This window comes from Gloeophyllum trabeum (genome assembly GCF_000344685.1).
Source record: "Gloeophyllum trabeum ATCC 11539 unplaced genomic scaffold GLOTRscaffold_00014, whole genome shotgun sequence".
Classification (NCBI taxonomy): domain Eukaryota; kingdom Fungi; phylum Basidiomycota; class Agaricomycetes; order Gloeophyllales; family Gloeophyllaceae; genus Gloeophyllum; species Gloeophyllum trabeum.
The window spans coordinates 158,359-186,338 of record NW_006920423.1 but is presented as its reverse complement, the minus strand read 5'-3'; the positions used below and the strand labels follow the sequence as shown (position 1 = coordinate 186,338).

At 55.0% G+C, this 27,980-nt stretch overlaps 12 protein-coding genes across 12 annotated transcripts; 7 read left to right on the top strand and 5 right to left on the bottom strand.

Moving 5' to 3' along the window:
- Positions 1-569: 569 nt before the first annotated feature.
- On the top strand, positions 570-1,925 carry GLOTRDRAFT_48409 (NAD P-binding protein; the record flags this gene model as incomplete). Its single annotated transcript, XM_007871414.1, has 5 exons — positions 570-667; positions 737-1,022; positions 1,247-1,306; positions 1,367-1,472; positions 1,546-1,925. 5 exons carry the CDS (start codon positions 570-572, stop codon positions 1,923-1,925), a joined length of 930 nt encoding a protein of 309 aa, XP_007869605.1.
- Positions 1,926-2,277: 352 nt separating this feature from the next.
- Positions 2,278-3,460, bottom strand: GLOTRDRAFT_112297 (uncharacterized protein). The gene is made up of 3 exons (XM_007871459.1): positions 3,013-3,460; positions 2,888-2,952; positions 2,278-2,824 (listed from the first exon to the last, which is right to left on the bottom strand). Exons 1-3 carry the CDS (start codon positions 3,371-3,373, stop codon positions 2,735-2,737), a joined length of 516 nt encoding a protein of 171 aa, XP_007869650.1. The 5' UTR covers positions 3,374-3,460; the 3' UTR covers positions 2,278-2,734.
- Positions 3,461-3,767: 307 nt separating this feature from the next.
- GLOTRDRAFT_140750 (uncharacterized protein) lies at positions 3,768-5,459 on the top strand (the record flags this gene model as incomplete). Its single annotated transcript, XM_007871458.1, has 7 exons — positions 3,768-3,941; positions 3,996-4,059; positions 4,113-4,441; positions 4,490-4,654; positions 4,711-5,058; positions 5,127-5,309; positions 5,379-5,459. The coding sequence occupies 7 exons, from the start codon at positions 3,768-3,770 to the stop codon at positions 5,457-5,459; spliced, it is 1,344 nt and encodes a 447-aa protein (XP_007869649.1).
- Positions 5,460-6,317: 858 nt separating this feature from the next.
- Positions 6,318-6,719, bottom strand: GLOTRDRAFT_132559 (uncharacterized protein; the record flags this gene model as incomplete). Its single annotated transcript, XM_007871457.1, has 1 exon — positions 6,318-6,719. The coding sequence occupies one exon, from the start codon at positions 6,717-6,719 to the stop codon at positions 6,318-6,320; it is 402 nt and encodes a 133-aa protein (XP_007869648.1).
- Positions 6,720-7,693: 974 nt separating this feature from the next.
- On the bottom strand, positions 7,694-7,951 carry GLOTRDRAFT_132558 (uncharacterized protein; the record flags this gene model as incomplete). Its single annotated transcript, XM_007871456.1, has 2 exons — positions 7,694-7,836; positions 7,888-7,951. 2 exons carry the CDS (start codon positions 7,949-7,951, stop codon positions 7,694-7,696), a joined length of 207 nt encoding a protein of 68 aa, XP_007869647.1.
- A 508-nt stretch (positions 7,952-8,459) lies between these two features.
- Positions 8,460-9,293, bottom strand: GLOTRDRAFT_132557 (uncharacterized protein; the record flags this gene model as incomplete). Its single annotated transcript, XM_007871455.1, has 5 exons — positions 8,460-8,555; positions 8,613-8,684; positions 8,738-8,918; positions 8,977-9,188; positions 9,255-9,293. The coding sequence occupies 5 exons, from the start codon at positions 9,291-9,293 to the stop codon at positions 8,460-8,462; spliced, it is 600 nt and encodes a 199-aa protein (XP_007869646.1).
- Positions 9,294-10,903: 1,610 nt separating this feature from the next.
- Positions 10,904-11,346, bottom strand: GLOTRDRAFT_112295 (uncharacterized protein). Its single transcript, XM_007871454.1, has one exon. The coding sequence runs from the start codon at positions 11,304-11,306 to the stop codon at positions 11,061-11,063; it is 246 nt and encodes an 81-aa protein (XP_007869645.1). The 5' UTR covers positions 11,307-11,346; the 3' UTR covers positions 10,904-11,060.
- Positions 11,347-12,026: 680 nt separating this feature from the next.
- Positions 12,027-14,738, top strand: GLOTRDRAFT_117761 (Pkinase-domain-containing protein). The gene is made up of 10 exons (XM_007871453.1): positions 12,027-12,455; positions 12,645-12,689; positions 12,814-12,942; positions 13,107-13,184; positions 13,248-13,336; positions 13,397-13,470; positions 13,524-13,685; positions 13,744-14,100; positions 14,156-14,277; positions 14,336-14,738. Exons 1-10 carry the CDS (start codon positions 12,183-12,185, stop codon positions 14,486-14,488), a joined length of 1,482 nt encoding a protein of 493 aa, XP_007869644.1. The 5' UTR covers positions 12,027-12,182; the 3' UTR covers positions 14,489-14,738.
- A 55-nt stretch (positions 14,739-14,793) lies between these two features.
- On the top strand, positions 14,794-17,322 carry GLOTRDRAFT_117760 (uncharacterized protein; the record flags this gene model as incomplete). The annotated part of the gene is made up of 8 exons (XM_007871452.1): positions 14,794-15,059; positions 15,114-15,209; positions 15,275-15,393; positions 15,449-15,737; positions 15,798-15,898; positions 15,949-16,126; positions 16,178-16,347; positions 16,420-17,322. Exons 1-8 carry the CDS (start codon positions 15,005-15,007, stop codon positions 17,320-17,322), a joined length of 1,911 nt encoding a protein of 636 aa, XP_007869643.1. The 5' UTR covers positions 14,794-15,004.
- A 1,272-nt stretch (positions 17,323-18,594) lies between these two features.
- On the top strand, positions 18,595-19,772 carry GLOTRDRAFT_140746 (uncharacterized protein). The gene is made up of 2 exons (XM_007871451.1): positions 18,595-19,085; positions 19,136-19,772. Exons 1-2 carry the CDS (start codon positions 18,610-18,612, stop codon positions 19,707-19,709), a joined length of 1,050 nt encoding a protein of 349 aa, XP_007869642.1. The 5' UTR covers positions 18,595-18,609; the 3' UTR covers positions 19,710-19,772.
- A 2,491-nt stretch (positions 19,773-22,263) lies between these two features.
- On the top strand, positions 22,264-23,499 carry GLOTRDRAFT_65310 (NAD P-binding protein). The gene is made up of 2 exons (XM_007871450.1): positions 22,264-22,896; positions 22,958-23,499. Exons 1-2 carry the CDS (start codon positions 22,291-22,293, stop codon positions 23,276-23,278), a joined length of 927 nt encoding a protein of 308 aa, XP_007869641.1. The 5' UTR covers positions 22,264-22,290; the 3' UTR covers positions 23,279-23,499.
- A 3,443-nt stretch (positions 23,500-26,942) lies between these two features.
- Positions 26,943-27,799, top strand: GLOTRDRAFT_122960 (alpha/beta-hydrolase; the record flags this gene model as incomplete). The annotated part of the gene is made up of 1 exon (XM_007871449.1): positions 26,943-27,799. One exon carries the CDS (start codon positions 26,943-26,945, stop codon positions 27,729-27,731), a length of 789 nt encoding a protein of 262 aa, XP_007869640.1. The 3' UTR covers positions 27,732-27,799.
- Between the last annotated feature and the right edge of the window lie 181 nt (positions 27,800-27,980).

Here is a 27,980-nt window from a genome sequence, read left to right as displayed (position 1 = left end):
AGTCCCATTCGCCATTTTTTGTAGTTGCAGCATGTAGTAGGATGCCTCGAGGACCGCAGCTGAGAAGACGAACGTCTATGGGCACTCCCGGAGCACTCCGAAGACCACCAGGTGCTTCCGGGATCCCCGACGTCCGCTCTTCCATTAGACTTGCACATCTAGTCTGGTTAACCTTAAGGCACAAACACGCCTTCCTCCAGCAACGTCTCTGTCGTCCTCGTCTATGCTCACCTTGCAACCAGCCTGCCCCATGGCGGGCGGTGATAGTCAGGTCGGACCGCAATAATCTCGGTCGTTCCGCATGCCGATAGCCTGTGAACATAATCAGCGTGCCCTGACTCGGGGCCCAGCTTTGGGCATCCGCAAAAAGTTGTTGAATTGCCCAATGGTCGGCCCCGGGACATGGTGGGTACGAGGCCGAGAGCTAGTGAAAGGAGAGTTCAGGGACATAACGCAATCACCATTGCAGGCCTAATAAAGTCGGCTTAGACCTTTGGCCAAAGCTGGCTTTCCTCTGGTCAGATAATCTCTGTACATCTCCTGAATAGCGCTTGTACGGACACCAAGATATGGGAATAACAGGATCGAGCCATGTTCGCGCAGGGTTCGATCCGAGCACCGACATTCCTGACCTGACGGGACGAGTGGCCATCGTAACAGGCGCAAAGTGAGTCTTCGCCCCCGTACATTCACCGATATCTGTCTTACATACTTCAACGCCGGTGATATCATTTAGTGCTGGGATTGGCTTCAACACCGTCTTGCACCTCGCGCGCCGAGGCGCTAAAGTCTACCTCGGCGCGCGGAACGAGGCAAAGGCGAAGGCAGCGCTTTCTAGACTACAACGCGAAGGGCTCGGCCCGCTCAACGGCGAGGTACTGTGGCTGAAGCTGGACTTGAGCGACCCGAGGGAGGCGCGCAAGGCGGCGGAGTGGTTCCTCGAGAAGGAGGAGCGGTTGGATATTCTGGGTGACGCCTTATTACATCTGATCTTGGATAAATCCGTGCTTATGCAGAGCCTTGTGTAGTGAATAATGCCGGAAAGTGAGTGTTAACTTAACATGTGAAGTCTTCAAGACGATGCTTTGTCGTCGGTTAGAATATTCGGGCCATACGCCCTCACACCCGACGGGATTTCGGACACCGTGGTCGTCAAGTACGCTTACTATCACTTAAATTTCCGCTTCCGGTCTAAACCGCAAATCCATTTCCTAGCCACCTAAGTCCAGCCGCATTCACCTACAAGCTCCTCCCGCTCATGCAAGAAACCGCCAAGCTGCCCAGGACGGACGTGCGCATAGTCAACGTAAGACATTCGATCATTTCGCTTTATGGTTGGGTATGGTTAAGCTGAGAGCACCATCAGCTCACGTCTTCTGCCCACAAATGGCTCGTGAACCCGCGATTTGACAGCCTCGCGAGCTGGAATAACACGTTCGCAGACTCGTGGTTCCCCAAGATGATGGTGTACGGTACGCGCGCGTTATCCGTGCCCCATACTCTCGTTCAGTCAGCTGACTGGACGCACATTGATACTCTCCGTAGCTTACTCGAAACTCGCCAACGTCCTCTGGACCAAAGAGCTCCAACGGCGCCTCCGCGCCTCAGACTCACCCATAATCTGCACCGCCGTTCACCCGGGGCACGTCCTGTCCGAGCGCAACATGACGCGCGTCTCCGCATGGCCGCTCGGGTCGTACATCGTCGGGCTCTCCGCGCTCGCGAACGACACGCCCTTCTTCGGCGCGTACACGAGCGTGTTCGCCGCCGCGTCCCCTATCGTGAGGGACGAGGCGGGGAAGTGGGAGGGCGGGTACGTCGTGCCGTATGGGCGGCTGGAGGAGTGCGGGCCCGAGGGCGCGCGGGAGGATCTAGCGCGGGAGCTTTGGGAGACGACGGAGAAGATTTTGGACGGGATTTCGTGAGCGGGCGGTCCGATTGGAAGCGACGCAGCTCGTGCAATGTGCATCTGGAAGGGTTGAGTTTGGTTGAGTGTGCCCTCCGTCGCCAGTGGAGGCATGACTGCCCGGGACTTCTTGGCGAGCCAGGCATCTGGTCTCTTGAAGCACGTCCCTCTTGTATGACCCAGCTACAGATCCTTGCGGACTGCAGCACCTCGCTACAGATCCTTGCGGACTGCAGCACCTCGCTACAGTTTTCCTTGCGGCCCAGCACCGCCGGGCATACCTAGGCAATATCTAGGCGTTCCGGTATTCCACATGCTCACTTACAGTGTGCTCGGCACTCGTATGGATACATACGATATTCAACCCTGAAGTTCGAGTAGTTTCGGTTCGTTTCGAAATTCTATCTTCCCTCGGAAGGAGCGAAGCGTTAGAACACGTAGTACATTCCTATTTCGTCCGCGCAGCCCGCCCACTCCGCCACCCCGCTATATAACACCGTCGCATTAGTAGTAGTAATCGAATGTGATCATGAAACAAGGGAAACGTAGAAATAGCGAGAAGCAGAGTCCGAATAGAATGATAAATATAGCAAATAGCAAAATAGCAAAGTGTACAGTGAATAGCGAAATGTCCGGAATAGAACGAAAAGGTATCCGTAAGCATGTGAGAGGTAGGTCCGTCACCGGTGTTCGGTGATCTTCGTCGTGTCAGCTGTGACGTTTAGCGTTGAACATGGCGAGTCATCGATAGGTTCTGTGATATCGAAAATAGCTTTAGGGGGGCACGCGACCATGGAGGATTGCGTTGCGTGGCGGGGATCTAGTAAATTAAACGGACTCGACGAGGCGGGAGTGTCGCGCTTGGCTGGGCGCGGCCATGCCTGGGTATCGACGTGGCGGGCGGTTCGGCCGTCGTTGCTACGAACAGATCCCGTCAGATGTCACGTCAAACGTCTGTCGGCACTATGAGGCGGAACTCACGTGTCTAGACATTATTAACTTCGCCATGGACAATGGCGGCTGAGGGTGGCAGGGCGGCGGTGGTGCTGCGAGAGGGTCGGCATTGATATCGTGTGTTGCGAGATGAACGAGCGCGCGGTACTCACGAGGCTTCTCCGGCCCAAATTTCCGCGTTATTTGCCAGTTCATGTTCAGGTTCATGCGGGCGAGGTGCGCGGCGCCAGCGTAGCCCCCCATGCCCATACCCATCCCCGCGTCGGCACCCATCCCTGGCGGGCTGGCGCCGTTCAGGTTGAACGGCAGACCCAGCGACGCGCTCCAATGCCAGAGTTTGTCCATTTGCGTCATTGATGATGAAGAGGAGGCCATCGAGTCGTCGGCATGTGCGTACGACGTGGAGGGCAGGGAGAAGTGGTGGGCCTGGACGCGGATGAGGACGGCGAGGAGGGAGGTGAGGAAGGAGAGGACGGAGATCATGACGACGGAGAGCGAGAGGAGGTCGCCCATCGTGGCCGGCGGCGGCGGCGTCGTCGAGGGAGGGACGGGGGAGGCGGCGAGTGCGCTGGCGGAGGAAGACGAGCGGCCTTGGATACCGTGTCCAGTTCCTCCTAAGTAAACCGGCTGTAACCGGCCCCGGTCCGTTGTGGCGTCAGCGACAATGAGCGGTGTCCGGGGTTACACAAGAACCAATGGCACTTCTCGCCACAAGGCAAACAGCCACAAATGTCCGGAGCGGGACGCGGTGGCAAACGGTAGCCACCGCTCCAAGTCCAAGTCTTGCTCATCGCGCATACACTCGTCGGGCTGCTTGGAAGAGGGCGTACGTCGCGACAGAAATCCCTTTTTGCGCTCCATACACGTCCTTTAACTTTCTAGACTCTGTTTCACGCGTCAGCCTCCGATGGTCTCTGCAGACAACCTGAATCTCGACGTCTTGGAACTCATCTTTGCTTATTTGTCTGGCAATGACCTCGTCTCTGTCTCGCTCGTGAGCAGGTCCTTCTTTGCAGGGGTCATCCCAAGGCTGTATCATACGCTGGGATTCCGTCTCAGTCACTCCAAGAAATACCCTCAGGTGCTTGATAGATCGGCATCTAAATATCAGGACCGCACTAACAAGCTACTCCAGGTCAAATCACCGTTCGCTGCTGTAATGGCCCATCCAGACTTTGCTGTTCATGTCAGGCAGATTGGTAGGTCTCCCTGTCCCTTCTCCCCGCTCGGACCCACTGACAGTCCGACCCAGACATCCGCACAGTCCCTCTCATTCACTCTCACCCCCACCCAGAATTTGTTCGTGATTGCACGAACGTCATCAAGCTCGCCAGTAATCTGACATCCTTCACCCTGACCGTCGTCGACGCACTTCCCCCGTTCCTCCCGGCATTGCAAGGCAAGGAACGCCTGCGTGACCTGCGCGTATACGCGAACCTCACGTCTGACCAGTCTGCGAAGCTTATTGGTTTGAAGGGCCTGAGCAGCTTAGTCCTGGACCATGCGTCGTGGAACTTGGTGGATCTGCTGCCAACATGGACGAGGTCGCTTTCGGCGAGCCTGACGAGCTTGACGCTATACGTGAGTTGTCATGCTGTCTCCGGAATGCGTGATGAACCGTGTGCCTAGATGGCGAGCGACTTGAACGAGCTGGTCCTACGCCACGTGCTCTCGCATTGCCCGCACCTCACCGGCCTGCACGTCGTGGGCTGCCCGAGGGCCGACCACGTAACTGTCCTTAAGCTCGCATCGCTCTTCACCCCGAACCTGGAAAGTCTCTCCATGACTTCCTGGGTGCGTCCCTCCCCTCCCTCTCTTATCCTCTCACTAACGTCCCCTTATACACCCAGGAAAATCCCCGCCCGCTCCCCCCAACTCTCACCCCCCTCCGGCACCTCAAGCACCTCGCGCTCGACACGCACTGCTCCATGGCGCCTCCGCACGCGCCGCCCGTCTGGACGCCGCTCTTCCAAAAGACCGCCGAGTGGTCCTGCCCGTTGGCGAGCGTGACGCTGCGCCTCTCGGAGCGCCTCGCGGTCGCGGACGGCTTCGTGCAGGCGCTGCTTGACGCGCACGCGGGCACGCTGCGCAGCTTGTTCTTCGTCGGGTGCCGCCTCGGCCCGGATGCGCTCCGCCGCGTGTGCGAGCGCTGCGAGGAGCTCGAGCGGCTCGGCGTGGGCGTGCCGGGGAAGGATATTGTATGTGTTCTCGTTTCTTTCGTTTGTTTAGTTGAGCGGGGGCTGATGAGCATGGGTGGGTGCTCCAGGATGAGTTTATCGATTGTATGGCGAAGTGCGCGTCGCTCCGCGTGCTCGTCGATATGGGCACCGACAGACACGTGCCTGGGAAGACGGGCGTGGGGCGCGTGAATATCACCAGGGACAGTGTCGAGGATCTCATGGATATTACGAACATCAACCTGGTGCTCACCGAGACGCGGCGGTGGACGGTGCGTCTCGTGTTCTTAACCTCGGGCTGGTCATGAATGGTAAGGCTGATAGATGCCTATTTGCCGTAGCGCGCGGAGGGCGAAATGACTGCAAAGCTGGAGCGGCGGAAGCCAGTTGCACTGTCGCATTGGTTCATGCCGAAGATATGATTTGGACTGGCTTGTTTGGCGTTGCTGGTAGGCGTAGGCTTCTTGTTGACTGTGTAGGTTGCGTGTCACTTGCAACTCGCGTTCTGCTATCGTGTATTGTATAGCTGCGTAACGTCGTGAAGGTGCTGGTGGACCTCTAAGCGCCTTCATTCTGTTGTGTCTTCGTTGCGGGCGGGTTGCATCCCGCCCACGGGTGTCTTGGAGGAAGTCATGCCCATGGTGCCATGCAAATGCAACGGATCACGAATGCTCCGTTCGCATAACGGTGCACCCTGCTCTCCAGGCCGCGTCGACCAAGTGGGTATGTTAGTCTATTGGTTTTGTTTCGTCCATGCACTCACTCGTCGGTCTCCCGTTGGCTGGAGAGCTGACGGAACATCGTGAGCCGGTCGAGCTTTAGGGAACCGGTCCGCCGTCGTCTCTCCATTGTTTCTGCGCCAGACTGGCTCGCGATCTACACTGCGGGGTCGAATAGCCGGAGTTTGCTAGTGACCACTATCCCTGGAGGAGCAAGTACATTCGTCGCCCAATCAGAGGATTATAGGTGCGAGGCTCGAGCGCCTTGCAAATATCCCCTCGGTTTTACCTGCGACCTGTTTCGTCGTAGATAGCCATGGGGAATGACTGGCCCCGTCTCACATCTATAGGTATCGTACATTTTTGTTACATTCTGTCTGGTACGGAGCGCGGCTCTAAATCAAACGGCGGGGCCTAATGGTCTAATAATCCACGCTGCCCATTTCTCGCCGTCTCGAGCAGCCCACCGCCAACGTGGAGAGGACGCGGGCTACAGACAGAGGCATCAAGAGACGTTGCTGCGAGAACTGATGCGAACCCACCTTCATGCGTGGCACCTGGCTAAAATGGGCCCCTCCCAGCAGTTTTGATATCATCAAGATACTGCTGTGCAATGGGGATTATATGCCGTGGCCGCGACGGTCCGTCGAACAATATCGGAGCAGGCCCCGACTTTGCCTGCACCGACGGGCTCGAGTTCGTCGTCGACACGTGCCGCGGGGGGTCCCCGCTCAGGGTTGGCGCCGCGGGTGAGTCTGACACGTCGAAGGGCCTTGACGGCCCGCTGAAGAAGTAGGAGGTGCAGAACTCGGTAGGTGAGGAGGATGATGATTGTTGTGGGAGCGAGGGGGATGAGGTGGGTGAGTGGGCGGTGTGCATGCTCTCGCGTGCCCGGATGTGCCCGCGGACGCGGAGGGGGTTGAGGGTCTGGCGGACTTGGGAGGTAGCTGCAGTCGCGGCCATGACTGCGGTAGGCGAGGCGGGCTGGTGTGAAGGGTGCGGAATGGGTTGTAAGTCCAGACTCTAGACTCGCGAGATGCGCTTTATACGCTCTCGGGGAAAGTAGAAGCGAGATGGCTGGAAGTTCGTATGACAGGACGCTCCTTGGCGCGATGGCTATCGGTGGGTAGCTGTCAGCGGCATTTGGACTGCAGGATGCAGGTCGCGGCAATGGTGCGGACCAGTTGTTATACCCGCTGCCTCGTCCTTTGCCTTTCCTTATGTGAGACAGACGGTCATGGGATCCAAGGACAGCTGGTACAGGTACTCAGCTGCTTAGTGTCTTCGTTTCTTTGTCCGTAGGTGAGTGTATCCCTTGCCGATGTTATGAAAGTTGCGATCGGATATTAGGCGTGCAGACGCGCTTAATCTCCGAATCGCGGTTTAACAACGAAGCTAATCATGTCGACGCGGGACCGCTGCAGAATTAGAGTGATGCTTCCTTTGACATCAGGGCGCCCTTGTGGACCGCCGGGTTCTTCAATTAGAACCAGTTCTCTCTGTAAGTCGTCATATCATATCGCAGAGTGTACGAGCTGGAATCGCGAATAGAACAGAAGACTCCGAGCCTCCCATGAGATATTGGACGTGTTGATGGATGCTGATTCTGAAATTGAATCATCTGCGATTTTGTATGTGAGAGAAGCTCGCAGGGACGTGATGTATGCGGATTGCGCCCCTTCACCTCAAGCAGGTCAAATATCTGGAGGTCCTGTCCAATCTCGCGCTCGGACTCATCGACCGGGTTGCACCAGGCTGCTAGTAAGGCCGCGCATCTGACGATCGCTCGTGTATACCGAACGCTGGTCGCTGCAAGCATACTTCGAAACCTTAACTCTGACATTAACTGGGACACTGGATGCTTGGAACAAACTAGAGCGCTATGCGAAGGACTGCCACGATGACCGTTGCTCGCCACTGACCCCCACCCCTCTCCTCTACTTGATCTCCTGGAAGGTCTGCTGCTCAGCAAGTATGTCAGATGCGAGTGCGAACCATGGGCTGCTCGGGATCCAGAGGATAGCGTTCTGGACTTCCCGAACGTTGGATGCGTGCTCCGGGGCCTGGTGGTTGGCATCTCCTAAAGAGCAGCGTCAGCGTTTCGCTCATGCTGGCAGCTCAATATGTGTACCGTGGTTACGCGGAGCATGAAGAACAGCTGCGGCGGGCGATTGCGCGCGAACGACGGTGGGCATGATGGTCTCTAGTAACTTGAGCGTAGGGCTGGACGTCTCGATCGATTGATGTAGGTGAAATCCGGTGGGGGTGGTCTGTCCTGCTCGCACTGCTTAAATATCGCGATGGCGCCCGCAGTCGGGACGCCGTCTGAGGATCGGCTCAGACTCTGAAGTTCAAGTAACATGCCAGTGAGTGGTTTATCTTGGAAGCAGGAGCCTGATGTACTCTTACCCGTGACAAGTAAACGCTGGCCCCGCTAAGATTCGTCTGCTCATTTTGTTGACATCTCTTGCATGGAACATGCTCGGTACGTCATACCGCTATTTTGCTCGGTAAGTCTGTGGCTTATAGGTTGGCAGCTGACTCTGGCCGCGTCGGGGAAGCCTGGCGCAGGGCCATAACTCCGCTGCACGACGTAACATTGGTGTGTTCAGGAGTTGGTCACATTTAAAGCAGACAAACATGGGAGGAAACCCGACGGCGAACGCTTCACGGACAGACACAGAACGCAGGTGATAAGTAATTCTACTGCGAAGTCTCTGCAGCAGCAGACTGTACACTGTTTCTCCACGCTGCGGTATTTCCCTCGTCATCGAGCCACCATTTCCCCCATCTTGGCATCTGGGGCACGACGTGCGTTAGTGGACAAGCACCATGCCGCCATGTCAAAGCACCTACCGGCTGGGGCGGCGAAGTGGCTCCCGACGCTTGAAGGGAATAGGATTTTGTCCTGTCATAATTTTGCAGTGGCTGAATCTAATGAAAATGCATCTCTGGGACAAATCTGTCGGCCGGATACTCACCCCAGCTAGCAAAATGTTCGGGGCGCCACCCTCAGCATTGTTTCTCGAGCGGCAGTCTGTCAGAGTCCCACACCGGGAGCAGTATACGTCGTGCATGTTCTCCTTGGATTGGCGACCGTCCTTCAGCGCCTCGAACATGAAATCTGCCGTGTGGACCTTGCGCTGAATCGCAGTCCACACCCTGCCGTTGTTCCAATCAGGTCTCTTTCCCGACTCACTGAGCCGAGATCCGAACAGACCAGTCTATAAACTCGGTGTACTTCCCGCAGTGTTTGCATGGCTGGGGCTGCCCTACAACAAGGGTCGCACCGATGCCAGTCTCCTGGAAGTCGCGCCCTCCGAAGACCTTGCACAGCCGGTGGTACTCGTCTTCTGTGATGTACCACCTGTAGAATGGCTGTCCGTCCTCGTGGCCGAGGAACTTCGTGGGTGGTGGCTTCCTGAAGGTCGTCTACGAGTACGTACGTAGGTGCGCCGCGTCAGTCCCGGGGAATGCAGAGTGAGCCTCAGAACTTACGGGAATAGTCTGAATGTCTGCTTTCTGCACAGCGTCCATGGCAATAGAAGCGAGGAGAGGCTAGGGAGTCACCGTCACTTGATAATATCCTTGACTGACGTGCTCTACTGCTCCGGGATAACATGTACAGGGAAACAATTTACGCCTGACTTGCCGTACGTTCGTGGGATAGTGCAAAGTGTCATGTCAGGGATTCTATGCGACCATCACCCGACTGGTGACTAGGGGATCCTGCAACTTCGGATTCGAGCGCAGTGTGGAGTAATTGGGTAGTGAAATTCCAGGGTCCAAGCACCGTAGGTATTAGGTTTGCGGCATGCACAGCGCGGGACCTGTTGACCGGATGCTAGTCCCTCTGATCGCCAGCATCCAGCATAAGGTATGCGTTCAGCTGCCACACTGCAGTGACTGAGCAAAACGAGCAGCCTTGAAGTGCATGTGTGTTCTGTAACGCTAGACACTACATCATGAAAATCTTAGCCATATACCCCACTGGAGCATGTTGACCACGAAGATCGGGAGGCCGAGCTCGAACACAAAGACACAGGCAGGAATTGGAGTTGCGACTCGGAGGAGACGGAGCGTTCGCTCACGATCGTCGAGCTTCGTGACAAGGGGAGACCCTCAGATCAGCATAGGCAATGACAAATGTGATTAGCCAGGCGGATTTAGAGGAGCTGGGGCTTTGGAAGTGCTCATCCTAACCTAGCGGCAGGGCAAGGAGAGTCGGAGGTAAGTACTATGGCGGATCACTGGCCGTGAACAGTACAGATGGGCGTCTCAGTACGTCCTCTAGGACAATAGAGGACGCTGTTACTAGCACTCTATCAAGGGCGGAGGAGGACGCTGAAAGCGAGTACTTAATTCCTGTCAACGAGTGTTCATACAGCACTTGCCACAGCCGGAAATTGCCACTCAAGGCTTGCCACACTGCGGCGCGCCTATGGAGCCTCCAGAAGACATGGATCTCTAGCAAGAGCACACGCAGTGACATTGATAGTACGAACGTATCTATGCAGTTTACTGTGCATGAACCGCCTCTGTATTCATACAGTACGACAAAACCATGGCGGTAACAGCTCGTCGCATCAATCCTCCGGCGAATAATACATCGCACCGCCACACTTCGTAAGCTTAATGGGCACTGGCACGTCTCAGGCCTGCAATCACCATCACGGGAACACAACCCCACTGACTAGTACAGAACACTGTGTTTGACAAGGACCCATACGACTTGCACTGGTACATGTTGGTGACTCGGATGAGTGACGACAGATGACTCTGTGCTCGCTTGAGACTGTATACATATGAGTGAAGAGAAACTCAATGCTCAGAAACCGCGATCGTCATCCTGATCGCACCCAGCATGACTCCCAACCCGTCAAAGAAAGCACGGAGGCAGGCCGCTACCAACACCACATCTTACCTCGGCGGCATTCACACTACAACTGCCAAATCCAATACAGCAAGCGGTAAACCCAAACATAGGCTGCCACACGCTCCTTCCCCGCAAATCGATGCCGCCGACGACTGGGCGGGCTGGCAATCCGACTACGACCCCGAGGGGCAGTGGGAGGATTGTGGTAAGAAGAAAAAGAAGAAGACGAAGCATGCCACGGGGGTGAACTACCGGAGGAAGCTCGGGAGGTCGGTGTGCGAGGAGGACGAGGTCCGGGTGGCGGTAACAGAGCAGGAAGTCAAAGATGTAGAACTGGACGAGGACGACCGGGATGGCGAGATGACCAAGGAACTGGAACCAGGCGCTTTGGACAGCGGAAAGGCCCAGGGCTGGGAAGCCGCTGGAGATCAAGCAGTGGCTGGGGAAGACGGGTTAGATTGGGCGAGCGTAGAGTTCCAGTTCATACAGGCGCAGGCGTTGATGGGAGACAGCGAAGAAGAGTGGGAAGTGGTCGAGCGGATGGGCGGGCATACTGCGGCCCAGAGGCGCATGTATTCTGAGGTCCTGAGGGGCCTGGGGTAACGGTCGTACAGACGTTGCCCAATGCCCTCGGACTCTGCGGTATGGGGATGCAGCAGGGTTGCTTGTACCATCTGGCGACATCGTCTAAGCAGACTAAGTCCTGTAAGATCCTGGAGGCATGTAAGCGGGAGAGTTCCGAAGAATGGTATCGCCGCTGGACCGCGCCTCTTAAGTACCGCAGCAAAGCATGACTGTGCAGAGCAGAGAAGAAGAACGAAAGGACTTAGCTCGCATCGGTTCTCTGCAGCGCAGTTACATGTTCACTGCCTCTGCCGATCCATAACAGACTTGTGACGGTTTGCGTAAGAACCTAATTTAAAGGAGGTTGTGAAGAACATGCCCTAGTCATTCGCCACGGCGGTGACTAGATACGACGTGCGCGCTTGTCAATGTCATTTAAGCATCAGCCCAGCAGGCCCCTTTCCTACCGGTGCAGATGCGTGGATGCCTTCGTCGCAATGTCCCTCCACGTCTCACGAAGGCTCTCTTTCTTATACCTTCTTCCTGTATTATTGTGCCTGAATTGACCCTTGTCCCCAATGTTCAACGACCCACCCGAGTACACCGGCACCGTCTACATATGCCGACTGCATACGGCATCGCTTTACGCAGATGGCGGTGTTCGGATGCTGGGGCCGTCCGTCATCTGCATAGCGTAGAAACAGAATTCGAAGCGCCCATTATGCTCGCTTTACAGCGGTGATTCGATTCGGGCGGTGCCAGGCTGGCAGGTCCAAACGTGTTTTGTCGTTCGTACCTATATATGTAGCAGTCGCTGCGAGTACTCAGTTAACTCTTTCTCTCTTTCTGCGTGGTCCGACTGGGCTCCTTGTTTCGTATCCCACCTACTAGTCTCACCTACGAGGGCTCCGAGTCTCACCTTTACGCTCCTTCCTGTGTATAAAGTCGACAACTTTTAGTGTTTCGTCGCAACTTTGTGGCGAGACATGGGTCACCAGCATAGCGTCCTACGCCGGCGTTCGAATTCACGCCATTCCGAGAAGAAACGTGGTGGACCGCCACAAGCTTCAGCAGAAGCAACACTGCCCCCTTCCCCTCCCCCTCCTCCCAACACCCTCGATGTTTCTACCCACTTTGAGGCTGTCCAGCCTCCTTCGACGCTCGCCAGCTCGCATATAAAGCCGACCGCGTCTACCTCGACAGGAGTGAGCACTGGTGACACCCGGGCTCCGGCAGGTCCCGAGGACAATTCCGGCTCGGTGAGTGTTGTCCTAGTCTGGAAATTGAATGGAAGCGCTATTTTTAGCACGCCAGTGCTATAAGCTGCTCAGCTATAGACTCGGAGATCAGTGCAGGGGTACCGTATCACTGCACATCGCCAGCGTCTCTGCTCCTTTATACCGATTCCTGTCTGTCTGGAGGACTGTCTGCTGAGTGCTGCTTTTTAGGTGGATAACAGAATGACAGGAACTGCGACGACGGTACCGTGTCAGGTGAGAGACATGCATTGTGAGGTTTGCTATCGGCGCTCATGACCCCGCATCATGAAAATCCATCTGGACTATCTGCATCTCGTCTACGAATTTGTGGTTACGACTGTGCACTTCAACCACCCAGTATCGCACTGGCAAAACCCTGGGAAGCGGCACATACGCTATCGTAAAGGAGGCCGTCCATATCAAGACGGGCAAGTACTATGCTTGCAAGGTCATCAACAAGAAGCTCATGCAGGGGCGGGAATACATGGTACGCTTCGTCCCGTATCTTGTACCTGGTAGGGTTTCCCTGTGCAGCCCCACGTCCACGTGGACTTAGGGGTTGTATGGTCGGACACTTTACTGCGATCTTGCTTGTGTTCTTGGCTGTGACATGTATCTTCGGGAATGCGACCTGATTGCTTTTCATCATAGGTCCGCAATGAGATCGCAGTACTGAAGAAGGTCTCGAGCGGGCACCCGAATATCGTTACATTGCGAGACTATTTCGAGGTCAGTGCGGTCGGCTATGCTCGTACGCCGCCAGGTGCTTATGATCCATTCGGCGGACGTCAGACAGCGCACAATTTGTACCTGGTCTTCGACCTATGTACAGGAGGGGAGTTATTTGATCGGATATGTGCAAAAGGCAGCTACTTCGAACAGTATGTCCAATGCTCCCACTCGGGCATTATTGCGCATAATAAACATGTCTCCGAACCTAGGGACGCCGCACAGCTAGTGCGAACAGTCATGCGAGCAGTCAAGTACATCCATGACTGCGGTATCGTCCACCGAGGTGCGTATCTCATGATCACGACTCACACAATGCCGTGCCCACGCCACGTTCAGACCTGAAACCCGAAAACTTATTGTTTCGAACACCCGCGGAGGAGGCGGATATTATGATCGCAGACTTCGGGCTGTCGCGAGTCATGGAAGAGGAGAAGCTGCAGTTGCTCACCGAGATCTGCGGGACGCCGGGCTACATGGCGCCAGAGATCTTCAAGAAAAGTGAGCATCCCCCCTTCACCAACTTATTCGTGTTTAACCGCTCGTCCCTCCCACTTAGCCGGCCACAGCAAACCAGTGGACATCTGGGCTATGGGCGTGATCACCTATTTCCTGCTCTGCGGGTACACGCCGTTCGACCGGGACACGCAGCAGGAGGAGATGGAGGCGATTATCGCGGGCGACTACAAGTTCGAGCCGGCGGAGTACTGGGCGAACGTGTCGGAGACGGCGAAGGAGTTCGTGCGCTACTGCCTGACGATCGACCCGAATGAGCGCCCGACGGCGGAGCAGGCGCTGCAACACCGCTGGCTCGCGGATCTGGGCGAGCACTTTGTGCCCGACCCGACGAGCCCGAGCGGCGCGCCGACGAACTTGCTGCCAAATATCCAGAAGGCGTTCAATGCGAAGAAGACTTGTGAGTGGTTGACTCTGCGTTTTTCAGGGTGGAGCTGATTGGTTTCTTCACGTAGTCCGGAAGGCGGTTCTGGGTATGATGGCGGTGAAGAGGATGTCAAGTCTTGCGCACCCCGCGTCCCCCGCGCACCACGAGCTCCGCAACAACTTGCCCGCATACAAGGAGGAGTCGGAAAAGGTCAGTCTGTGGATCCTTGTTCACTGGACAACTGCTAAAGCTGTATGATGTCTCGCAGGAAATCGTGGACCAGGATCAGGAGGTCCTGCATCTGCACTCCGAGTCCCAGCCCGAGATCGACAAGCTGAAGAAGGAGGACGACATCTCGCAGGACAACGGCGACGCGCCAACCAAGGCGCTATCCCACATGTCCATATCCGAGGACAAGTAGGAGCACGATGCCTCTTGGTCTTGGATATTGGGTGGAGGGACGTTTGGATGGAAGGAATGGATTACTGTACGATGGTGCCTAGGACTACATGCTACTAATCGTTCCCTTCCTTGCTATTGCTATTGTGTAGAACTAGCGGGCTTTGGCGTTTCATTCAGTGCTGTGTGCCACAAGTCTGCCACAGATGTTTCGAGCTTTAGCGTTTAGGCGCCCATGCCGATTGAAGCCACACGTGGTGTTTCGTTCCTGAGCCTGCTCCATTGCCCGAGTCGGACTTGTCCCGTTGAGCTGCAAGCGTTGGAGCTGCCGTTACACAACTGCATACATATGATTCACTGGAGGACAGCTTGCCTACCACTGCTTGGTTGCTGAGGCCAGGGTATAAAACGAACACCCACCATCTGCTCTGTCGTCGACGCCGCATCAGCCGCATCAGGCTGGCGGAAATACTCAGGCTGTCAGGGATCACTCTAGGGCGGTAGAGCTTGCAACATCCAAACTGGCTTGCGCTCGACCATGGACGTCTTCGGAGTGACTTATTTGATTGAAAATGCTCAGCAGTTCTGGTCGGGTCAGTTTCAGTGTCGTGTGCGCCATGAGTAACTGAACTGAACGGTTTATACAGAGCTGGAGGATATTCTGCGGATACCCCCCGATGTGACGCTGAGCCAGCTGGATGCGACCTTGAGGCGGTTCATTCAGCTAGCGGCAGCGTACCATGGTGAGTCAACCCGGTAACATGGATGTGGTGCATGCAGTTGGTGAGATAGACATGGCTTTTCCTAGAGCAATACTTGCAAAGTCCCCTGCAGATGGAACATGCATGTGGGCTTCTGCTGGACTCGGAGTTGTTCAAGTTCCACTCGGAGCGGATGTGCGAATTGTGTCTGGAGGACGCCCAACACGTATGTGTCACTCCCGCTCCTGTGTTGCCTCTATAACAATCCTTCCTCTTTACAGGACACGAATCCGCATTGTCAGTTCATCCTGTACAATGTCCTGCTAATGTACGGGCGCCGAAACACTACTTTCCTCCGCTCGCACAAGCGGTGGCAGCCGCTCATACCCTTCTTCATGGATCATATCCTCTATGATGTCGATCCGGAGCTGGAAGATACCTACTCGGGGAACACCGCGCCCTCGGGGTCCCGCGGCCTCGTTATACCCATTGAAGTGAAGCTGCGGTCGATGTCGGTGCGGCTGTTGTACGAGGTGTGCAGGGTGCAGAAGTTGTCTGTTCATGATTTACGTGAGTCCTTCTGCGATCTCAAACTACGATCACGAAGCTGATTGTATAACGGGAGTCTAGGTATATTTGATGATAATTTCATTGACCGGCTGTTTGACCTCGTCGAGGAGACGAGGAATCTGCAGGATGAAACCTTTAATTACTCAGTGATCAAACTGATTGCGAGTCACTTTCTGCTTATGAAATGGACTTATTGCTGATCTTCTGATAGGTAGCCCTCAATGAACAGTTCATGGTGGCCTCGTTGAGTCCTTCTGACAAAGCTGCGGTGCAGCATGGCGATGGCCCGAAACCCGAAGTTCAAAATCGCGTGTTACGAGTTCTCATGAGACGATTAGGCTCGAGCATGACGTTCGGCGAGAATCTGATCTTCATGCTCAATCGCGCAGGTACCCAGCTTCTTTCTTCTATAGCAATGGTCAGACTGACGAGGGTATCAGGGCGGACACCCGAGGATCGGTGCATGCAGCTGCTCGTGCTCAAAATCCTATACCTCCTCTTCACCACCAAGGGTACTTCCGAGTACTTCTACACCAACGACCTGTGCGTACTAGTCGACGTCTTCCTGCGGGAGCTGGTGGACTTGGACGAAGATGGCGAGAACGAATCGGTATTATACCCTCCCTCCGCATACCTTATATCCTCCGACTTGCACTCACTCCGCGTTGTTTCCCCCTCAAAGCTCCGACATACCTTTTTGCGCGTACTGCACCCGCTCTTGACGAAGACGCAGCTCAAGAATGTGCCGTACAAGCGCCCACAGATCGTGCGCACGCTCGAGTCGCTCATCGAGAACGCGGATATCCGCGACGTCAACCCGACGACGAAGCGTCTAGTCGAGCGGTGTCTGAGCGGGGAGTGGTGCGTGCAGTTCCGCAAGAACAGCGGGGAGGGGAAGGCGAAGTTGAGGTTGGGATACCTGAATGTCGGGGTGGACTACCGCGTGGCGAGTCCGAGCAACGATAACGTAGCCGCTGCGACGACCTCTTCCCAGAGCGCCACGATTCAGAACGGGCTCCTCGCGCCTCAAGCGGAGAAGGAGCGGACGAAGGGCAAGATGCTCAAGTCGAGCAGGAGCGTGGATAATATGAAGGCGGCGGGAGCACCCCTACCTTCGTCAAGGACACAGGACTTGAGGAGGAAGCCGACGAACGAGAGCTCGTCGAGCCTGCCGCTCGTCGCAGCGGCGCGCCCCTCGCAAACCGCGCCGAAACGGCGGGACACCACCGCATCGCTAGATAACAGTGGAACCTCGTCGCCGGCAGAGTGGCCGGGGCGTGAGTACCCGTACGCGCAACCGCACCGCTCGGACTCGCTGGGCGCCGTCGACGGGATCGTGAGCCCCACGCATTCCGGCTCCTTCACCACGCTGACGGACGTGGCCGCGGCGCTCCCGCCGGCCGCTGCGAGAGTGAAGAGCGCGAAGGGCGTGAGCCATAGGAGCGCCCCGCCGACGCCGCCCCCGAGGAGAAGGAAGCCCCCCGCTGTGCCGGTGGGGAAGACGAATGGGGGGGCGACGATCACGGCGATTGCGAGTTCCGCGTCGCAGCCTGCGATGCCGCATTCACATAGGGCGGTGAGTTAGGTGGATTCGTCGGACATCTTGGACAGAGTGATAGAAATTGTCGGGTTATTTGAGAGGACGCGGTCTGTTATCATTATGTATTTTTACTGTTTGCATTGACTCATCGGATACATCCCATTCGCATTTGTTCATCTTACAGAGCTCTTTCTCATTGCGCTTTCGCACCTCGTCTCCTCCGCCTTGCAGCTCCCGAATGTCATTGATGATGTATCGTGAGACGACATCTCCGGACTCAATGATCCATCAAGGGTCTGATGCAGATCACAACTTTCACCCTCTTCCGTCATACTCACCGGTGTTCTTACTCGTTCGGAGACGTTCGGTCGAGGAATATCCACAGGCCTTTCGTCGATTTAGTCTGTGTAAGAAGCTCATCATGATCAAAGGTCACTCGGGGCTACTCTCGAAGAGCAATTTGACAGACTCAGAATGGCAGAATGAGACGTTGCAAGATGTCATGCCACCTCCGGCCATACCGCTCAATCTATCCACCTTCGCTATCGTTCCGCACCCGCCTCAGGAGGTGGCCGACCGCCCTGGCATATCATAAGGGGCACATATATATCATCCCCTGAACGTCAAAGAAGGATAGTATGCTTCCGTCTTACATATCCGGTAATTGCCCGTATTCCAAGTTATACTGCTGATCCGCCGTTGCTGTCCTGCTACCTTCTCCTTTCGTTGATACATGAGTTTTGTAGAAATAGTAAGAAGAGCGTTGAAAGTAGCTATACGATTGCTGACACAGCTTGCGAAAAGGAGAGTGAAGTGCAAAGAAAGATGAGGGACCGTATGGCGTTAGCCACCCGACGATCACCTTCGCTCGCGAATTCGAATTTTAGCCGGGGGAAGGCTGCAAATAAAGCCTGATATTCTCCGGTCAGACTCTCTGTTTCTGGCCAGCTGGACCTTCATATCTGTACTCGTCGTCGCTGCCATCGTCGACGCCGAGCGCAACGGTGTCCAAGCCATAGCGATAGCCCCCTTCGTTGCTAGGTGCTCCGCTCCGGCCAGTGAAGAGACCTCTCTGAGCCATACCCGGCGGAATTGGCGAGTTTGCTGCTCGTCCGACTTGTCTAGTTGTGTACTGGAAAGCAATCTGCGTTCTGCCCAGCTGTTCGATGTATGTTAGACGTACCTCGATGCGTGCATTCCGTGCTGACTTGACGTTCTGGCAGCGAACACCCACCGGCCCTGGCTCGCCCACATCCAGGATATTATATACTTGATACAGCATAATAAAACCTCAAAAGCACCGACCGACGTTCTTTAACCAGTTCAGCAAGAATGTTAATTCGTCTCGTCCCCCAGCCGCCGTCCCCGACGGTGCTGTTCACGCTTTCCTTTCCGCCCCTCGCCCAATCTCTTCCCCCACCCCCATCGTGGCACTTGCAGATTCAGAGACTGGCAACGTCGGAGCTCGAGTTGCCCGCATCCATCCATGCGCTGGATAAATCCGCTTGGGTCGTGTGCGTCTTACAGGAGGTAACTTTCGACCTCTGTGCTGGGACTGTGTCGTGCCTCTTCGTCGATGGACAGAGAGAGGAGTGGCCGCTCGTGGGGGCAGTAGGGGATAGGTGCGTCAAGTCGCTGGAAAGTGTCTTGGACGACGTCAATTCCTCTGCGAGAGAGAACGAGAAGGAGCGGTCTGCGGGCGTCGAAGAGAGCCAGTCTCACGTCAGATCAGTGAATCCTAATAGCGTTAAATCGCCCGCGCCGGTCAAGCACAAGAAGCAGCGGTCTCTGCTCATGTCCTTGGTCGCGTAAGATTTATTCGTGCAATTCTCACCGAGATGTACTAATGCTTACATAGTTCACTCGTTCCCCACTCTCACCACCCGGTCCCTTCTCGCGAAGCTCCTCCGCCTCCCGCTCCCGCTCCCGTCCCTGTCGAACCATCCCCACGGCCCCTCCTCCCTTCCCAAATGCCCCTTTCCGGCAAACAGCTCCGGCGGCGCGCTCGGTCGACTTTGACCGACACCTACCGCCTCTTCGTCCTTCCGGAACTGCTGACCCGCCTAAGTCCCGGTGGTTACTACACGTGGATTCTCCGGTCCATGATCGACCGGGCTCAGCGCCGAATGCGCGAGCTGGCTGAGCAGAGAGGCCTTCGGATGTCCGACGGGCAGATTGGCTGGACTTGTGGGAGGCAGGTAGGTGCTGGGAATGACGTGGAGGCAGAGGGCGACATGTTCTGGGATGAAGACGAAGAGGGCACTGGCGAGGGTGACGGCGACAGCCTGGAGACTGAGACCGACGGGAGTTCCGTGCACATCTCAGATTCGTCCTGTCTGCTGCAGTCCAAGCATAAATGGATATGGATCACCTTCGTTCGTACCTGTATCGTGACTCTGACTCGTGTCGATCTCTCGTCGTCATCCCTCTAGAGAGGATATGGGCGTATGTACCAGCTCAGCAAAAGCACAACGCATCGCTCCGGCTGCTTCTCCTCTGAAACAGCGCTTGCAATTGCCAGAGCCGTCATGATCGGCTTTCATCCCTACGAACTGGAGAAGACCAAAGAGAGTAAGTGAAATTCCGAGAAAAAGACGTGCTGATACCAGGACATTGGGCCCTTGATTGACACACTAGTATAACGCCTTGAGTACGTCAGCCAGTGTGGCCCAAGTGCCTTCCTGAGGCTTCTCCGACTTTTCTAAGTTACATTACAGCTACAGGTATTCATCTTGCCATTCACTTTGATAGCAATTAGTTGCGGTTTGTGCCATGCTTCTATTGTGCGTGCGGTTTGCTGACTGGACCGTCAAGCGATTGGTCCAAGGCGACGGACGCTTTCCAGTCACTGGCACCTTGCTCTGGACTTGTTATAAGCTGAGCATGTGCAGGGTTTGATAGCAGCCCACCTTCGAAGACTCAGGAGCCGTACTGTCTTCCGTACCACACCCTCTATCCGCGCCCCATGGTACTCCCGCTCACTTTCAATGCCACGGGCGATATCATCGCCGTTGTTCAGTTGGCATATTAGGTCGTGAAGGCTCCTACGGCAGACGGTGATGTATGCCTCAGCGGCTCTGGGAAGCGTGGCGTTCGAGAGCGACTTGACGAGTCGCGTCCTTGCGCAGAACGGCGAATGCAATACCCGGCTGGAAGACCTGCACCGAAAGATTGAAGTGTATCACAAGAAGCTATCCAAGAGCTCCTGGCGTGCTGTCGGCTGGGGCTTGTACAAGCAAGATGACATAAAGGGCCTGAGGGATACATTTGCGGCATCGTACTGCAATCATACCTAGTTTGGCGATGGGGAACACATTTCGTGTATTCACTGTCTCTGCGGTAGTTGCACTGAATGTCCTCTTTGTAGTATGGCCGCGTCAACTTTGATAGACCTCGTTAACGAGGCTTGGACGGAACCACATGTCCACCAAGATTCAGCTGAATAAGGTATTGACATCCCTACGACAATTGCCGCTTGTGATAAGGCACTCACTCGATAACGGTGCACACTTTATTGGTGGGGTGGGAAAGGATATGATCTTTTCCGTGGAGTTATGAGTTATGTTCGACATGGGACACGAGTGAAAGCTTTACTTGCCGCGAGTCAAACTCGATAGCCATGAACATTCGGTGGCAAGTCAAAGTTCTGTTTGGGAATCATGTTGGACGGACATAGGTGGAGTATGGCAAGTACAATACCATATTCAACAGCAGAATAATAGGCAGGGATATGTGGTTGCATTGGATCAGGAGCAGCCTTGTTCTCCAAATGAGCATGATATTATCCAAGGAGGGCAAGCAGAAGTACATCTGCTCTGGGTCCCACACCACCAATCAACACATTTCAAAGCCAGCTGGCTGCTACGACTGGCATTGGCGAGCAGTAGTTGCATGGCTTGGAAGATGAACCAAGGCAGCAATTCACCAGTCAAGGCATGCATCATTATTGCAACCAGCCAATAAATAGCAATCGTAGAGGCCAAGACAAAGTCGAGGGAACAAATGTAGTGTGCAGGTCCGCTTACGAGCTAGACATCAACATTGTCAGCAACAAGGTGTGAAAGAATAATAACAAGGGACAACCATTCATAGCGAGTCAGCTATCAAAATACATGTCTGAACCAAGGACCAAGGAGCAGATGAAAGATAAAAAGAAAAGATGAGAAAAGATGGTGGGGGAGGGGAAAGACAGGTGTGATCACATTCAGGCAGGGAAGAGGCATCAATATACCAAGAAATAAACTAGGCTCCCTGGGGCTTCGGAAATGGGTGGGAACGGTAATAGGAACGGAATGGGGGCGGGGACGGGGACAGGAATGGGGATGGGGATGGGGGATGTGATAGGCATGGACCTCAGTGGCCGCAGGGAGCAGCACTTGCCCACATGGTCTGCTGATGGCAGACCGGGGAATATTCACAAGTATTTAAGTAGAGTACTCACGCTCCAGCTGTAGAATGGGAATGTGGACAAGAACTAAATGGAATTGGGGCAGGAGAATTATTTGAAAAATCATATACCCGGGTTATCTACATCTATCTTAAGCTAAACCCATGGATGGGGCTTTGTATAATGCACAACGGGCTCTTAATGATTTCAAGCAAGCATGGTGACATGGGTTCTGGCTGAGGGAAGCGGCAGGCAAGTGTCACCGACTGAGAGTCAGGACCGACACCGCATTGTCTATGGTAAATAGGAGTCACAAAGGTGTAGAAAACACATGGAGACTTTATGTTACTTGCTCACAAATAACTAAAACAGGACAGTGGACTCCAGTGGCAAGGCTACGGGTCCCAATACTAGTTCTATGGCCCACTCCGCCACAAAGTTGTGGATCCTTATTTGTTCTTTGGCTAAATATGGGGATTTTACGGCCGCAGCACCGCCACAGCGTGCCTCCGCATCTCAGATCTCCCTTGTCTCAGTGCCTACGCGTCCGGCGTGCCCGTGCGGTGGGTGCCCTCGTCTTTATTGTCTACTGTCACTAACTGGCGCTCCCCTCCCCCGACCCCACTATGCCCTCCCTTGCACAGGTCCGCGCCGCCAACGCAGCGTACAAGCCCGCCTACGTCCCGGTCGCGCTCTTTGTCGGCGGCACCTCCGGCGTCGGGCAGGCCTGCGCGAAGGCCTTCGCGTGCGTCACGAACGGCAACGCGCACATCATCGTCTGTGGGCGCAACCGCGCCGCGGGCGAGGCGACCATCGCGTCCTTCCCCAAGCCCCCCGCCTCGTCTTCGGCATGGAAGCACGAGTTCGTCGAGTGCGATGTGAGCTTGATGAAGAACGTCCACCGAACGACGACGGAGCTCCTGGAGCGGCTGGAGAAGCTGAATTTCTTGTCTGTCTCGCCGGGCATTGTGACGATGAGCGGGCGGACGGAGACGGAGGAGGGCTTGGATAAGAAGATGGCGCTGCATTATTACGCGCGGTGGAAGTTCATCCACGACTTGATGCCCCTGTTGCGGAAGGCGAAGGAGAAGGGGGAGGATGCGAGCGTCATGACGATTCTGGGCGCAGGGCGGGGCGGACCCATTGATCTCAACGATCTCGGGGTGAAGAAGAACTATACGCTGGGGAACGCGGCGAAGACCACAAACACTTACAACGACCTCATGCTCGAGGTGCGCATCTATCTTGGCTCCCTATGTATTTTGGCTGACACGGGGTGTTGACCTTCCCCAGGCCTTCCACGAACAAAATCCCGACATCGGCTTTACCCACCAGCACCCGGGCGCCGTCAACACCAACATCCTCAAGCACTCCGACATCCCCGGCAAATCTATCATGCAGTACGCGCTGTACCCGCTCGCCGCGGCGCTCACGCGCTCCCCGGAGGAGGCGGGGCACTACCTGCTCTACGGGCTGCTCCAGGGTGCGCAGAAGGGCGGCGTGTACCGGCGCGACCCGCACGGCGTGGACATCGGGAAGGACAAGTACTTCGGGAGCGAGGAGGCAGTGAAGAAGGTGTGGGAGCATACGGTTGAGGCGACGAAGGTGGAATGATGTGTTTTGGTGCGAAGTTCTGGTTTCGCGTTTTGTATACTATTATCATATTTCAAGGACTCGGATAAACTAATGGATGGTTGTATGTTGTAAAAGGTTGTCTACATCATATGAGAGTCCTCGGGACTGAAGCCCAGTCAAAACCTGCTGTTTTGCCCCCGTTTACCAACCTTTAGAAGCATTTAGATAGTATTGCTACCCTTTGTAAGTCAATAAACGGCAGAATTGCTGTGTGAGCCTGGCATTTGGTGCGAAACTATACATTGAAAACTATTGAGGTCTTTTACCAAGCCTTTGCTATGATATCCGACGCATAATCATAAAGGCACGCAAAGGCTGTGAAAAGGGAAAATCCCCTTTAAACGGCAGATTTCCTTTAACACCCTTTAACCTCGCGACAAAGGGTGGCAAAGGGTGGGAAAGATTAGTAAATGGGGGCAAAAGAGCAGGTTTTGACTGGGACTGAAGTCTGCCATGGCCTGCCCCCCCCCCCCCAATTGCATCCTAGTCCGGGATAATATCCGCGCGGCTGCTATGTATCTGCACGGCTAAGAAAACCAGTTGAGCAAGGCATGTATGTGGACGTGTACGTACCGGCAAAGGAATGGCATCGACGGATATCGATATTGTACGCTCTCCTCTGCGATTTCGAGTACCCGGCCCGAAGCAATTATTGCTGTTGCCATAAAAGTTTGCGGCACGGCATTTTCCATTGAGTTGCGCGCGCGCGACTTGTAATTGCGTGCATAAGGGTGCTCAACTTTGTCGTTCTGTATCTCGTGAACCGCTCTAACATTTTCAATAATTCTGGTTGCGTCTTGATCTACTCGACGACGGCTAAGTGCTCATGTCAAGAGATCTGCGAAACCCCGACATCTCTACATCTCATTCTGGGTGCCCGCTCGTCTCGACTTTTTCGTCTATATCTCGTCAACCGCGCAACCGTTCCGCGCCGGACCTTTTCATACCTCGATAGAATCGTTACGCGCAGGTGCAGCACAACTCTCACAAGCTGTGCCTGTCATGTCTGTGACCCGATGAATGGTAAGAAGGTCTCTGAAGACCGATGCCATGCCATTGTGCGAATATACCTTCGCTGGGGAAGGGCTGGATCGCTGCATATACTGGGGTTAGTGAGAGACAGATAGAGATTATAAGGGATAGATTCCAGGAGATGGGAATATGGTGTAGTGATGAATTAGGGAGACGGACTGGGATGCCTCGGGTGATCACAGAAGAGGATGAACACTGAATGCAATCCTCCCAATAAGTTACGGGACGCAAGTCACGTGACCCCTTTCCACGCATTCGGCACGTGCATCGAAGGTGCCACAACTGCGTCCGACCGCAAATTGAGAGGCGAAAGGCTATTTCAAGGGGCTCCCCATGTGCTATAGGCAGCCCACTGCTATTGTATACGCAGTAATAATGTCAGAAATTTGATATCATGATTGTGTCTTATACTACTTATAGCTGCCACTCCAAGTATGCACTACTTAAAGTCTAATAGGGGAGCAGGGTCTTTCATCACTCAGGAAAGAGGCTTTAATGAAGCAAACTTAGTAGGCAAGCTCATATTTATGCCTTGCTGGTGTCAGGGTTCAGACTTCAAATGGTTGAATGTGCGCCACGTAGCAGTGGATGCTCATTAGACAATGGAATTTCCGGGTGAAAGCATTACCTGATGACAACATTAATATTTAGAGTTTGAGCTGGCAGAGCGTCGAAACAGCATCTAAAAGCAGGAGACCACGAGCACAAGCCAAAAGGAGGATCAAAAGGCACTAATTAGGTTCGAACCCACGATATATCACAATTCTGCTTCCACGAGACGAACGCACAACCATTACACTACAAACTCAACAGAAGTACATGTAGCAATGCATATATGTCGCCCAACTACCCTTGCAGAAGCCGGTTATCACCGGCCCGCGCAGTGCACGTGATATGCGTCCCATAATTTATTGGGAGGATTGCATTGAGTGAGGATGAACAGGTGTGCCAATTGCGACTGGTTCTTACCATGACGGATGAAATGTTTACTCAAGCGTGTATTGAGCAGAATTGCAACCACTAGTTGGATGAGCTACAGACCCGTCTCGCACAGGTGCACGGTAAACACATTGCCAAGAGTATGATTGCCCGAGTCCTCAGGAGACTCAGTCAAACTAGAAAGAAGGTAACTGTGCATCACATAAGAAGTGCATGTGGACTCAAACCCATAGGTGACTAGGTTGGCTCGTGAGTGATGATCAGCTACGAGCCTGCTTTCGCTACCATATGGGCCTCTGCTACTCCTCGTGCGTCGGAACATGTGAGCCTGCCACTGCAGTGGAGATCGAGCTGCTCACGAGGTTGAGCAGTGCCATAGCAATGGACTCTTCGGTGAGGTTCCGACTCGGACTTGGCTCTCGTCCTGTATTGACAGTAGCCTGTGGCTGGTGTCTTGATTCGGGTGCTTGACTATTGACTGGCAACCTAAGCTTCAGGTTTACAGGCCCGGGCTTTGGTACTGCTTTGGATGTTTAGGTTTAGGCTACTCAACCGGTGGTGCCTTCTTCATTCTCCCTTGTGTTTGTCCTTTCATTGTATTACTCTTCATCTGCCTGCGCTGCTTTTCACATGTATTTCCCATTATGCAGATGCTAATAGACATAGCATATGATGAGCAAGAGAAGGAGGTGGGCCTTTGCTGGCTCTGAGCCGGCTAATATACCCTCAGCTATTTTTCTCAAAAACAAAGGGCATTTCCAGGAAAGACATAAGACACTTGGGGGATGGAGACAGGCATGCAATACATGCTCTGTGACTACTTCAGTCTGGAAGTACACAGTACGGGGAAGTTACAACTCATGCTAGTATCCCAGTTCCCCCGAACTCCAACTCCCATATGTTGTGTACCATACTTTGCATCCCTGCCTCTCCTTCTCATTAACTGGGGCACTTTCAGATTATCTCCACAATTGGGCATGAAAAGGTCCGGCGCGGAACGGTTGCGCGGTTGACGAGATATAGACGAAAAAGTCGAGACGAGCGGGCACCCAGAATGAGATGTAGAGATGTCGGGGTTTCGCAGATCTCTTGACATGAGCACTTAGCCGTCGTCGAGTAGATCAAGACGCAACCAGAATTATTGAAAATGTTAGAGCGGTTCACGAGATACAGAACGACAAAGTTGAGCACCCTTATGCACGCAATTACAAGTCGCGCGCGCGCAACTCAGTGGAAAATGCCGTGCCGCAAACTTTTATGGCAACAGCAATAAAACAGTTGAAACACGCGAGCGGCCTCAGCTGAATGACGTCACGTGGTAGGCAACTAATCGCGTCCATCCAGTGATCCACTGTCCGCACCTCACTTGTTTGCCGGGTCTTGTCTAGCAACTGACTCCATAGAATTCATGACGCTAGAACTCTCCGGGATGAACTTCTGGAAAGTACACGCATGCGAATGGCGAAATATTCCCCGCTGTGACACATGCTGTAGGTCGACGTGGACGCTCGGCTTGGAGTTTGTTCGTATCCCGAAAGCGTCCTCCAAGTCAGAGATGCACCTTTCTGGCGTCAAGTCGATTTTCGTCGGCAATGATGACCTCGTAGATATATAAGGGTCTGTATGCTGCGCTGACCGCCCGGCACGATCGCGGTTATCACGACCAGCAAGCATGCAGCTCCCCTCCGGCCAAGAAATCCACGTCGAGGTCCACCCACCATCCCCCGCCTCTCCCGACGACGTCCCGGTCGTCTTCATCCACGGCCTCCTCGAGTCCTCCAGGTTCTACCACCCCGTCCTCGCGCATCTCCCGCATCGCACGCGCATCCTCTACGACTACGACGCGCACGGGCGCACGCCCGCGAGCGCCGCCCCCACGCTCGCCTCACTCGCCGCCGAGATCCCGCAGATCCTCGCGCAGCTGGGATACGCGCCCGGCACCGCAGTCGACGTGGTCGCGCACTCGGGCGGGTGCCTCATCGCGATGCACCTGGCCTCGTCGCACCGGGTCACTATCCGCCGCCTCGTCCTGATGGGCCACGCGCCCCTGCCGATCCCGCGCGCCGCCCTGCTCGCGAACGCGCAGCTCCTCCGCACGCGCGAAGGCCTCGCGGGCGTCGTCGAGAGGTGGAAGTCCTTCCTCGGGCAGCGCGCGCGCGCGGACCCCCGCATTCTAGCCGCCCTCGACGCGGAGAAGGCCGCGCACGACCCCGAGGGCGTCACGCGCGTGTGCGCGGCGCTCGCGAAGTTCGAGTTTCGTGCGTTCGCCGGGGACGTGGTGGTGGTCATGGGGCGGGAGGATCCGTTCAGGAATGTCACGGTTTGGGAGGAGTTGCGGAAGAGGGGCGAGGGCGAGGGGCGGGTGAGGCTTTGTGAGATGGAGTGTGGGCATTATTTTGCGTTGGAGGACCCAGAGGGGACGGCGGGGGTGATTAGGGAGGCGTTGGAGGGGGGGTTGTGAGATGGGGTTGGGTATATGGGGCTCAGGGTTAGCGATTCCTCGGTTGCTCCGTCTCGGTTACGCTTGTGTATGTACAACACCTACTGCCGTTCTTGCTGCGAATATTCGATGAGCATTCCTCTCTAGGTCAGCAGTCCGCGAGCTGCTTCGCTCACATTTCGACATTGTGCAGGCATGAACCGGGTCGATACCCCACCTCCGTATTATCGGAAGTGCCATCGGCGCCGACTGCGACCGTGTCGAGGTTCC